The sequence below is a fragment of the Lithobates pipiens genome, unplaced genomic scaffold (assembly GCF_037356315.1).
Source record: "Lithobates pipiens isolate NorthernLeopardFrog02 unplaced genomic scaffold, aLitPip1_a1.2 Scaffold_8, whole genome shotgun sequence".
NCBI classification, from domain to species: Eukaryota; Metazoa; Chordata; class Amphibia; order Anura; family Ranidae; genus Lithobates; species Lithobates pipiens.
In genome coordinates, this window is record NW_027507903.1 from 223,259,140 (window position 1) to 223,271,836 (window position 12,697).

Below are 12,697 nucleotides of genomic sequence, written 5' to 3' on the forward strand. Positions count from 1 at the left end.
ACTTTGTTGAAGGATCTACGGGGGTTAAAAAAAAATCCACTTTTATGAACAGTTGCACTACTTTCACAATTGATCTTTTGATATTTGAATTCATTTATGATGGGAAATGTTTTGATTTCTAAAATGGACACTTTTGAATAATTGTTATTGAGTTTTGCGCTACTGTGATTGTGTAGACTAATGCCATGTACAAACGACCGGACTTTCTGGCAGTCCGTTTGTTTTGAATGTGATGACGTACGACGAGACTAGAAAAGGAAGTTCAATAGCCAGTAGCCAATAGTTGCCCTTGCGTTGTATTTGGTCCGTCAGACAAGCATACAGACGAACGATTTTGCCCGATAGAAATTGATTCCGTCGGACAGATTTGAAACATCTTCTATTTCTAGCACCTTCCTTTGTGATGTGATCCTTTCCATTAAAACCTTTTGGACGAAAATTGCTGATCCGTGGTGTGCTGGCGAATATGTACGCTCGTTTGATGTTTCCAGGACCCAATGGTAATCGCTGCAGCACCCAAAACTTTATGAGCCATAGATACCAGGAATGTGTGCAATAGGAATATTGATCAGACTATTTCTAGGTCTGTCTGAATTTTTGAAGAAAAAAGTCAGATGAAGCCCACACACGATCATAATATCCGCCGTAATGATTCCAATTGGCACCTTTCAGGGGGGGGGGGGGTGCAGATACTAAGTGTCTCCTCTCTGATCCTCTGTCCTAAGCACTAGGCATCCAATAGGATCGCCTGATGCTTTGGTCAATTGGGAAACAGGTTTCACAACTTTAGTTTGAAAATAGGTAAAATTAGCGTGCTATCGTCACACAACAGGGTGGAATCAGGGCGCAGAGCTCTTCGCCCTGAGCCCACCCTTTTTTTAAGCCTATTAGAGCATCTGGCTCTAATCGGGTGCTTAAAACAACTCCCCCTCATTGGAATCCATAGTCCAGCGCCCTAATATGTAGATCAGGGGGCTGGACGGATTGGATGGGGGGTGGCGCCCATGCACTGTATATGGATGGGCCGCCACTGATAAAACTATATAGTTAAGGGCATGAGCTCCTAACATGTTTGCCTGGTGCTAAAGACAATAGGCAAATGATTGACTATTACAAGAACTTACACATTTAAAAAGTGACCAGATGTTTAAAAGTATTTTTTTTGTAACGTTTTGACTGAAATGTAAATGTCATATTATACTGGAATACTTTGTCATATGTCAATGCATTACATGCCCAGCTTTGTATACTCTCCCTCCCCAACAGAGGTCCCCAAACTATGACCTTCAGGCCAGTTAAAGTGATTCTAAATGTTCTTTTTTTTTCTTAAAAATAACAATATGTCATACTTACCTGCTCTAGTTTTCCACAGAGCAGCCCCGATCATTCTCTTCTCAGGTCCCCTCCCCCTGCCAAGTGCTCCCATATTAATTTGCCTGCTATGGGGGCACTTGTGCAGACAGCAATGAACAGCAATGATGGGGTACTATTACTCTCACTAACACAAATAAAGGAGTGCTATTCCTCTCACTGACCTCTGACAACAGTGACATGACATATACAATTGACCCCAGGTATTAATTACTCCTTCTGATCATTGACACATTGGCATTTATTATTCCCACTAACCACCAACATGGGAGCATTTATTGTTCCCACTTATCACTAACACTGGTGCATTTATTACACCTAATTTTGTCTAAATGAAAAAAAATCAAATCTGTGCTACTAATATAAACTAAATAAACACAAAAATATAACAGCAGCTTTCAGAAAGATTATTACATAGAGTCTGGAATCTATATTGACATTAATTACTCAATATTGACATTAATTACTCCTACTAACCAGTGATGCACAGGTAGTTGTTATTTCCACTGACCTTCAAAACTGAGCCCTCTTTTCTAGTGCTACTGACCACAATTCAGTCCCCCAAGCAGTCTGAAGGACAATTAACTGGCCCTTTGCATAATAAGTCTGAAGACCCCTGCTCTAAAGGTTATTTGAATAACACTTGACCCACTTAGCCCCCATGATCAACAAATGGTGATATAAATGTTGTGCTTACTTATAATTACCTAAGTAATTGTCATCATCAGGTCTTCCTGAATAACTATGTTGATGCACATCAATATTTGTTGCGCCAGCTGGAATTTTAACAATGGTATTATATCCTAAAAAAACAAAAATAGTTTACATTTTCTGTTGGTGATATGAGCTTTAGATGAAGGGATAATTTTCTTTTTTTCGCAAACTATTATTACAGTAAAATGCACTACTGTGTAAACACCGGGATCAGTGACAAATAAAATTTGTTTTATGCCATACGGAATGAACCTTGTGTATCTTTTGTTGACAGCAAAGCGTTTAAAATGTGTTATCCAAAATAAGCTAACAATATTTTGAGGCACATCACAGACATAAACATGTGTACAAATTATAAATGCATGTACTATCAACACAAGAAAATGCATAAAACCACATTCATAGTTTTAAATAGAGAATTTCATTTTTGCAATCTCAAAAATAACACTATATTTATCCTTATCTTGAAAAATCACTGTGCAAATAAAATTGCAAACAATATATTTGTAAAGATTTACCACCAGATGGCAGCAGTCTCCAACAAAAAAATAAATAAATCTACTGTGGCTGGCTAGAGATTTATTTGGGGGGAAGGGGCTATAAATCGAGCACAATGTTTAACATGCTTTCAGCATTTAGTTCTGTTTGTAACTCATATATTATCCTTGTTAGTAGACAGACAAACATGTCAGTTAAAATAAAATAAATAATTGTTATTATGTAAGTGTTATTATGGCTGTTATTTAGATATTAAAGAGAAGGTATTAGAAAGAAATATAAAATGTTCACATTTATCTAAGAGTAGGGAAGGGCTAGTATCTCTGATGGTTTTTATTGCTGTCTGCAGACCTGTTAGAGAGACTTGCCTTCTCCATTTATTATGTTGACCAGCAAGACAAAAAGTGACGGAAATTCAACATTTTATGGTTGTCGCTGGAACAGAAGGTGAGGGGAAGAGGGGAAGTCATCAAAGGGGACACTAGTTCCAGTCACAACACAATGAAGAACCGCAGCGCCAATCTAAGTGTAGCATAAAGAGTGGTCACAATTACTTGAAAAGTCCTTGAAAATAAATTGGGACCACTCAGGGATTCCTGAAGAAGACAAGTGATGCAACGTGTCGGGTGGGGCCAGTGACGTCATTTCCAGTGTCTACAATACCCCGAATTTGTAAAGAGGAGGCAATCAGCCTAGTTATTTCTGATTTAATGTGCTGTCTAAAGTTGTTTTAACTGTGTGTATACATTATATTCTTAAAATAAAAAATTGATGGTTTTAGAAATATTGCTCTATGAACTCTTTCTTATATAACCTGAGAAAAAAACAGGAGGCATGAGGGGGGCAGTCCCAAGAGGGGGACTGCTGGTGAGAGGAGTGGATTGAGATAATCCCAACCAGTGGACATCTGGTGAGACGGATCGTATCGGGGGACCACAGAACCTGAAGACCTTATTATATGTAAAAAGGCGCTGTTTGACCGTTCTGGTCATTCATGAAGGTGAGCGGCCATTTCACTTAATGGTGGCTGGTGGAGGTACCTATTCACTAATCTAGGGTTTGGGCACGTGCAATAACAGGGGTGAATCGCCTGTGGATGAATTACCTGCACATTTTTGTTGGATTATCACAAATTTTTTAGAATGTTTTGATGTTTGTTGTTTTGTGCTAATATTGCATACTGGATATGGACATCTTTTAGTTATAATTCTGGTGGATTATTGACTCATTGAGTATTTTTTCTATAGTCTTGAGGTTTTCCTTTATATGACATAAGGATTTTGAATGAGCGCACCATTTATTTATAATTATTTTTCTCTTTTAGCTTGTCACACCACTTTGTTTAGCCACTCAGCGCTTTCCTGTACATTTGCATTTTTAGTTCCAAGCGACAGTGACTGTCTATGAGATTTCCCCAGACTTAGGAAATATGTCTACTCAATTCCTGTTTTTCTCCAGGAGAGGAAGTGAGGGATATCTCCTCAACAGCACACAGACATAAAAAAGAGATCTTCTAGCCATTCCCTAATGAATCCAATACTACAGAAAAATAGCTTTGAGTGGAGATAAGCTTGGAAGGAGATTGTTATTAAAGCAAACAGGCTGCAAATGTGGACCTCCCTTTGAAAATGTTAGTTGTCTGGCTGTCTTTGGCTATAAGTAGGCAGCAAGTGAAGTTGATGCAAAGTCAGAACCCTAAAGCCGCGTACACACGGGCGGATTGTATGGCCTACTTAGTCCGTCATACAATCCGACGGACAGTCCGTCATACTTTCGAATGAACGGACTTGACCACGCACGGATGCACAAACAGTCCGTCGAAAGCTTGCGCGATGACGTGTACAGCACGTACGACGGGACTAGAAATAGGAAGTCCAATACACAGCAATGCAACCTTCCGCCGTGTAAATCCTTTCTGAGCATGCGCCATTCTTAGTCCGTCGAACTAGCCTACTCACGAGCGGATTGTCCGCTGAAACCAAAGTATGACGGACAGTATTACGGAAATTCCGAAATACTTAGTACCCCAGACTGCACACTGAAAAAGTCCGCTGAAGCCCACACACGAGCGGACTGTCCGCTGAAATGTTTTTCGACGGATTAAGTAGGCCATACAGTCCGCCCATGTGTACGCGGCTTAAAACTGTGCACTTTGTATTTTAATCACTTAAGCCCCGGCCCATTTTGCTGGCCAGACCAGAGCACTTTTTGGGATTCGGCACTGCGTCGCTTTAACTGACAATTGCTTGGTCTTGCGACGTCACTCCCAAAAAAATTGACATCCGTTTTTTATTTTTCACAGCCTCCGAGGGTCATAGAGATGGTTGGGGACCATCTGGTCAGCTCTATGGTAAACAACCGCCGCCAACAGATTCATTCTTCAGCTCCCTGATCACTGGGAGAAGCACCAGAGGGTGACGGGGAGGGGGATGTCCCCTCTCGCCACCTGTATAAGTGGCTGAACAGCTGATTGCTTTTACATGAGAGGGAAACGACAGCTGAAAAAAACTGAATCTGAATGATGCCTGCAGCTACAGGCATCATTCAGATATCTCCAATTTAACCTAAAGACGTCATATGACTAAGTGGTTTTAAAGTACCTTACTTTGATCATTTAATCAGCCAACGTTCAATGCGACTAGCATTTTTAGGAAGAAAAGTCAGACATGTCAGCCAACATACTTCTCTTATTACAGGATACTTTACATGTAACCTATAAACATGCATAGGAACAAAAGACAGCAAAGGAAACGATAAAACATAAACCTGAAAGTTAAAATTATATAAATATTTGAGAACTTTTTTTTACAGACAGTAATATATTTGTAGGATTAGGTGTATACAATGAACAGGTTTTTTTTTAGCATCCTTAACAATTTTTAATCTGCAATCAGATTATCTGATAAACTAAGCAATCCATATAAACAGTCTTCTTAAATTAATGTTCCATTGTATTGCAAGTCAGTCTGTCAAGGTGTTCTAGTTAACCACTTCAGCCCCAGGAGGTTTTACCCCCTAATGAGCAGGTATTTTTTTGCGATACAGTACTGCATTATATTTAACTGACAATTGCGCAGTCATGCAACACCATACCCAAATAAAATGTATGTCCTTTTTTTTCCCACAAATAGAGATTTCTTTTGGCAGTATTTGATCACCTCTGTGGTTTGATTTTTTATAAACAAAAAAAGACTGACAAATTTGAAAAAAAAACAATATTTTTTACTTTCTGCTGTAATACATATCCGAAAGAAATCAAATTTCTTCATCAATTTAGGCCAATACGTATTCTTCTACATATTTTTTGAAAAAAAAAATCCCAATAAGTGTATATTGATTGTTTTCCACAAAAGTTATAGTGTCTACAAACTATGGGATAGATTTATGGACTTTAAATGTTTTTCATTGTTTTTAAAGGTAATGGAGGTGAACAACGATTTTTAGCAGGACTCCAACATTGCGGCAGACAAATCTGACACTAAGTGACACTTTTTGAGGACCAATGACACCAATAGAGTGATCAGTGCTAAAAAAAATGCACTGTTACTGTATAAATTACACTGACAGGGAAGGGGTTACCAACAGGGGCGCGCAAAGAGTTAAGTATGTTCCCTGCTAGTGCTTTCAAACTGCGTGGGGAATGGACTGACAGGAAGAACGCAAATATTGAATGTTCCTGCTTACAAGGAACAGAAAAGTTTACATACTGTAGGCAGATCCCATGCTGCCTCTCTGTGGATCGATCACCGGTGGCTGGTGGACATCGGGTCCGTCAGACCCTCTAATTGGCTCCTGCTCCATGGAGCGGGTGTGCGTAGCGCCATCCACAGTATCTATTGCAGGAAATTACATACAGGTACATTGCTTCATGCAATAGAGCCGCCCTGCCACAGTATATATGCAGTGGGCAGTCTTTAAGTGGTTAATCAGTCTACAAATTCTGCAAAGGTTCAATAAAAATCTGAAAAATAGTTCACTTCATTTGACTGGAGTTTTCATGTATGGTATAATTTTTACCAAAGACATCATTGTGAAATTAGTTGATACGAAGGCACCATTATATATGGCCATTAACATCACAGTGAAACTTGGATGTATATGGCTGCTGTGCAGTAGAGCAAGTCAAGCAAACAAAATCTACCGGTATTTGACTATTTACAAAATATACACCAACAGGAGCTCAACTGACTGTTTAACTTGGAACTCGACAGTAATAAAACATGCTGAGCTTTGTAAACCCAGTGAGGATACTGCATATCAACATACCATACTGAGCTTTATTGAAGGTTCCTGCCACAGTTTTACAGGAGGAATTATCACCGCCACAAACACCACATTTATCTTTTCTTGCTTTGGAATTTAAAACATGATCACAACCTGCTTGCTAGAAGAAATGAAAAAAGGTGATGAAATGCAGAGCATAGCACACATGAAATATAACCTGCAAACTCAATTTATTTTTCTTTTCTGTGAAACAGCCTTCATAACATGGACTGGCACTGCATGTTATCATTGAAAAGTACTTAGTTCTCTGAATTCTTCCAACTACTACAGTTATAAAAGTCACCCTGTGAACAAGTTTTATGATATAATAAATAGCAGGAAATGATGTGTGAACAAACCAAGAATTAAAGGATAAGTACACTTTTACCAACCCCCTTGCCTCCCCCAACACTTTGACTATATCTTTCCCAGATCTTGACTTTGCATCTTGCCTCATGCCACACAGGGGTCAATTCACTAATGTTTACCGCATGCGATAACGCAGTCACATGACTAAATTATCACATGCAGAAAAGTAAGCCCAATTCCTAAAATAAATAACAACAATTATGCTGGTTTTAAAGCAAGAAAATGTGCCAGTAAATATTGTTTAAAAAGCTCTTAAGTCCAATTAACAAATGGACTTGAGCGTAAAAAAAATGCCATATTTACCACCAGAACCAAAGAACAGTGTCGGGATTGGGGGGCACTCACTCGCGCCCCCTCCCCCTTTGCCTGACCTTCTGGGCTGCATGCTTGGATAAGGGCATGGTATGGACTGGGGGGGGGGGGGGGGCCCACGCCATTGTTTTTCAGAATTTATAGTTGTCTATTTTTTTTTACTATCAGGTGTCAGCTAGGAACCTGCTGACAGCTGATGAGTCATTCGTTGTTAAGGACTCGGGGATTCCCGACTCGCTTCTTAGCACCCAGCTCAATGCGGTAAATTATCGCATTAAATAATGCAGTAATTACTGCTAAATCGAACAAATGCCACATTCGGTATTTAACGCAAAATTCTTAATGAATTTAACACTTGCACAATTGTTACCACATGTGGTAATTTACCACATTTTATTAGCTGTTATTTAACTCTTAGTGAATTGACCCTACAGCCTCTGACTTATGTCTTCAGTAATAATCCAAGGAGTACTGGTCTCCATTCAGATCAATGGAAAGGCCGTCTATTGGCCTCTGAGGCTGCAATGGGTTTTCTATTGTCGTGAATGGAGGCTGCGGTGTGTAAGTGTGTCTCAGTAAATGGAGGTTTTCTGAAGAATTCAGCCAGATGCTGTGTGGCACAAATCAAGTTGCATAGTTAATATCTGAAGACAGATAATGTAGGTAAGTATATTCTAAGCTGAAAGTACTGGAGAAGGGGATATGAATAGAAAAAGATAACTGCACTTCTAAACTTTTCTACCGTTCAATCTACAAATTGAAGGACTTGGCAGTTTTAAGATAAAGCAAAGCTGAACTGCTGTTTCTGATAACAGGAGAACTGTCTTATATAATATTTTCTTGGGACCTGAAGCAAAGGATGCCTCTTCATTTTCATTTTTCATTTTCAAATCATCCTGTATTTTCTTTTTAATTAGTTTGTCTTATGCCCTGTACACACGACCGGTTTTCCCGTCGGAATAAACTCTGAAGGTTTTTCCGACGGAGTTCTGACGGACTCCTGCTGAAACTGTCTTGCATACACACACAATCATACCAAAGTCCGATTGTCAAGAACGCGGTGATGTACAGCACGTACAACGAGACTAGAAAAAGGAACTTCAATAGCAAGTAGCCAATAGCTTCCGTCTCATACTTGTTTCAGAGCATGCGTTGTTTTTGGTCCGTCAGAACAGCATACAGACGAGCGGTTTTCCCGATAGGAATTGGTTCCTTCAGAAATATTTAGAATATGTTCTATTTCTAGGTTCATCAGAATTTTTGGGAAAAAAAAGTCCGATCAGGCATTCACACAATCGGAATATACGATGAAAAGCTTCCGTCTGACTTTTTCTGTCGGACATTCTGCTTGTGTGTACGCGGCATTAGATTTACTTGGAACAGTCTGTTGGAAGTCTTAAGGCAAAGCATACATGACACTAGATGTAAAAGTGTATTCAAGGCATGCCAGCATCATCCCTAATGCTTTACCCTATCCCAGGTGGAACTGGGCTATTTGGAATTACAATGGAAGCACATGTGAAATGTAAGCCATCCATCTCTATCTCAGTCTTAGAACTGAGATAATAGTGTTCCGCAAAAGAAGCCCGCTGTTGGATGACATCACAGAGCCGATCCAGGCTCTGCAAGGATCACAGCAAAAATATTGGGATCTGCCCAGATGTCTGACTGGCAGCTGGCTCACCTTCCCAGCATGCCCGGCGCTCCAGTGAGCACTGAAGGGGCAGAGTAGATGGCTGCTGTAGAGAAGGTGGGAGACAGATGCAGCATGGATCCATGCTGCATCTACATAGGTAATCAAGAATGTTTATTTGTTTAGAATCCCACACTTTCAAGTAAATAAAAGAAGACAGTAAGACCAGATTAATGTGGAATGCCTAAAACACAAAGGTGTGGTTAAAGAGGAGCTCCACCCAAAATGGGAAGTTCCGCTTTAGGGGCTCTTCCCCTGCTCCTGTTTGTGAAATGGAGCTTTTGGAGAGGAGGGGGAGCAGGTACCACTTTCGCTCCGAGTGCGTAGGTGATCGGAAGCAGACATTCTCCTCCCCCCTCCCTTCCACAGTCTTCTGGGACATGTGACAGGTCCCAGAAGTCTACGGGACCATACACAGTGCGCAGCGCCACTCGTGCATGCACAGTGGGAACCTGGCTGTGAAGCCGCAAGCTGTCACAAGATGCCAGTGCTGGAAAGAGAGAACACAGGGTGAACACTTCTGGGCCAAGCACAGTGCTGGATCATGGAACAGGTAAGTGGCTGTTAATTAAAAGTCAGCAGCTACACTTTTTTTATCTGCTATTAATTTTTACATAGTAGACTGAATCTCTTCTTTAACCATGTCTAAACAAAAATCTGAACTAGGTGTAGAAATGGCTTACACGCATGAGTGCATTCCCTGTGTCACAGGTGTGCTTAGTTTAGCTGACAATATGCTCATGCATAAGGTGGAAATGAGTGATCAAATAAAGCATTAAACACTGATATACCAGGAAGGTCAGCAAACACCATCTGCATCACACTCATAAAACACATCTAGTGCTGTTATATTAAATGCTAAAAATGTTTGGCACAGTAACCAAGCAATCCTATCAGTGAGTAGAATACATCATACACTTTAAGCTTTTTAAATATCCTGCCATTAAGTGAACTTGACTACTTTTCTTCTTAATTTAGTAAAGCCAATTAGGAGACAAAATAAAAAAGCAATCTTGGCAAATATAAAAGAGGGGAATAATACACAGACACATATATACATAGTACATACACACATTTTTATTCATACCCTGCACAACCCTTGAACACACAAGTCATCCGTTTCAGGACCACAAGGAGTACCATCAACAACTCTGTCTTTCAGCTGGTAATAGGACGACGTCCCAGAAACACGACAAAATAGCTTGCAGCGATCTTTCATTAAGACTGTACAAACAATACAACATTTTATTCTGTTACTGTGAAGCTTCTGCATCAAGCGCTGTTTTTATTTTTCAGGAAAAAAGATCCCTCTTAATACTTACTGCCACTATATTTTGGAATCCAGCGTACATTGGTCGTAAGGCCATTGATGTTGAAATGTTTGCCATCATATTGAGAACACTGCATTTCTCTAAAATCTTTCTTTCCTTTCAGACAGGAATCAGTGCTACAAGATCTAAATTTTAGTCTCCTCCCTACGCAATATTTGCCACCATTTCTTGGTCTGAAAAAAAAGAACAGAAATTACCACCAACCCACATTTTGAAATGTGAGCACAAACATTAAAAATTGTTTAAAAAAAAGGTAAAAATAATGGTCCAGGCATATGGGGGGGTTTAATTCAAATACCAAGTTTCTATGGCCCAACTACAACAAATTATAAAAAATATAAATTAATACAAATTACCAAATACATAATTAGAAATTGATACAACAATATAACACAGAATCAATATATATAATTGAAATGCGGCTATATCTCAACATGTTTCGCCATATATCAGGCTTCTTCAGGAGAACTTTTTTATCTTTCATAAACAATTAATCACTGAAATAAAAAGAAACAATCAAAAAACAAGTATGAAGACACTAATAAATACATTACAATTTAACCAACACACAGGCTATCATGAAGATACAAAATTACTTTGAAAGCTGACCTGTGCACTTCAGTTAAAAATCATACAAATGTTCCACTCATGGTTGAATAAAAACAAGGATCATATGATGATACCATAGAGAGGGGTATATTATACAGCAAGGACTATGCTCTTAGGGGGTCCCTCTGTTGAATTAGATCAAAGATAAATAAATATATAGCAAATATCCAATGATCCATAACAAATAATATTGTATACAAGTATATATGGCCCACTCAATAAAATACATACCTCCAATATATAGATAGAATCTAAATAGCCTCACTTCCAATAAAAAAGGCGTTTTACAGGACCTCCAATATACTTTAATATAGTGGTGTAAGCAGGAAAAACCTTTTGGATGTAAAAATAATTTGTAATTAAATTGGGTACTAACCAGCAAAAACTCCAGCCCAAGACCACCATAGGGGACTAATTAGAAAAATTGTTACCTGCAAAAATCTTTTCAAATCTCCACTAATCCAGAAAGAGGTCCAAAATGAGGGGGGAACTTACCGGTATAAAAATACCGGGGTACCCACACTAAAAGTAAAGAAAGAATGATCTATAAATAATAAGAGATGTATATACTAGAGATGGGAAAAAAATTTATTTCGTTCGTCACCAATAAAATGATAAAATCCCATTGACATTTTACCTGTTTATGCAGCACCCTCTCATGTGGATCAGCCATAAAGACTGATAATCCTAGCCCTTTTATAGCCCTCTCTATCTCGTTTGGTGCCAAAACATTGGACATGAGACAAAACATGAGAGGGTGCTGCATAAACAGGTAAAATGTCAACTGGATGTTATCATTTTATTGGTGACGAACTAAATTCTTTTTTCCCATCTCTAGTATATACATCTCTTATTATTTATAGATCGTTCTCTCTTTACTTTTAGTGTGGGTACCCCGGTATTTTTATACTGGTAGGTTCCCCCCTCAATTTGGACCTCTTTCTGGATTAGTGGAGATTTGAAAAGATTTTTGTAGGTAACAATTTTTCTAATTAGTCCCCTATGGTGGTCTTGGGCTGGAGTTTTTGCTGGTTAGTACCCAATTTAATTACAAAATATTTTTACATCCAAAAGGTTTTTCCTGCTTACACCACTATAATAAAGTTTATTGGAGGTCCTGTAAAATGTTTTTCTTATCAGAAGTGAGGCTATTTAGATTATATCTATATATTGGAGGTATGTATTTTATTGAGTGGGCCATATATACTTTTATACTTTATTATTTGTTATGGATCATTGAATATTTGCTATATTCATTTATCTTTGATCTAATTCAACAGATGGACCCCCTAAGGGCATAGTCCTTGTGTATAATATACCCCTCTCTATGGTATCATCATATGATCCTTGTTTTTATTCAACCATGAGTGGAACATTTGTATGATTTTTAACTGAAGTGAACAGGTCAGCTTTTGAAGTCATTTTGTATCTTCATTATAGCCTGTGTGGTGGTTAAATTAATGTATTTATTAGTGTCTTCATACTTGTTTTTTCTGATTGTTTATGCAAGATAAAAAAGTTCTCCTGAAGAAGCCTG

The 12,697-nt window shown here is 38.7% G+C and overlaps 1 protein-coding gene across 1 annotated transcript in view; it reads right to left on the reverse strand.

Annotated features, from left to right (window-relative positions):
• The window catches only part of ADAMTS20 (ADAM metallopeptidase with thrombospondin type 1 motif 20), a 298,739-nt gene that overhangs the window by 130,020 nt on the left and 156,022 nt on the right, over nucleotides 1-12,697 (reverse strand). Inside the window, exons 13-16 of the mRNA XM_077472691.1 lie at nucleotides 10,543-10,724; nucleotides 10,308-10,444; nucleotides 6,850-6,967; nucleotides 2,079-2,174 (exon numbers count right to left, since the gene is read on the reverse strand). Coding sequence (XP_077328817.1) covers nucleotides 2,079-2,174; nucleotides 6,850-6,967; nucleotides 10,308-10,444; nucleotides 10,543-10,724 — 533 coding nt within the window. The remainder of the gene's footprint in view (nucleotides 1-2,078; nucleotides 2,175-6,849; nucleotides 6,968-10,307; nucleotides 10,445-10,542; nucleotides 10,725-12,697) is intronic.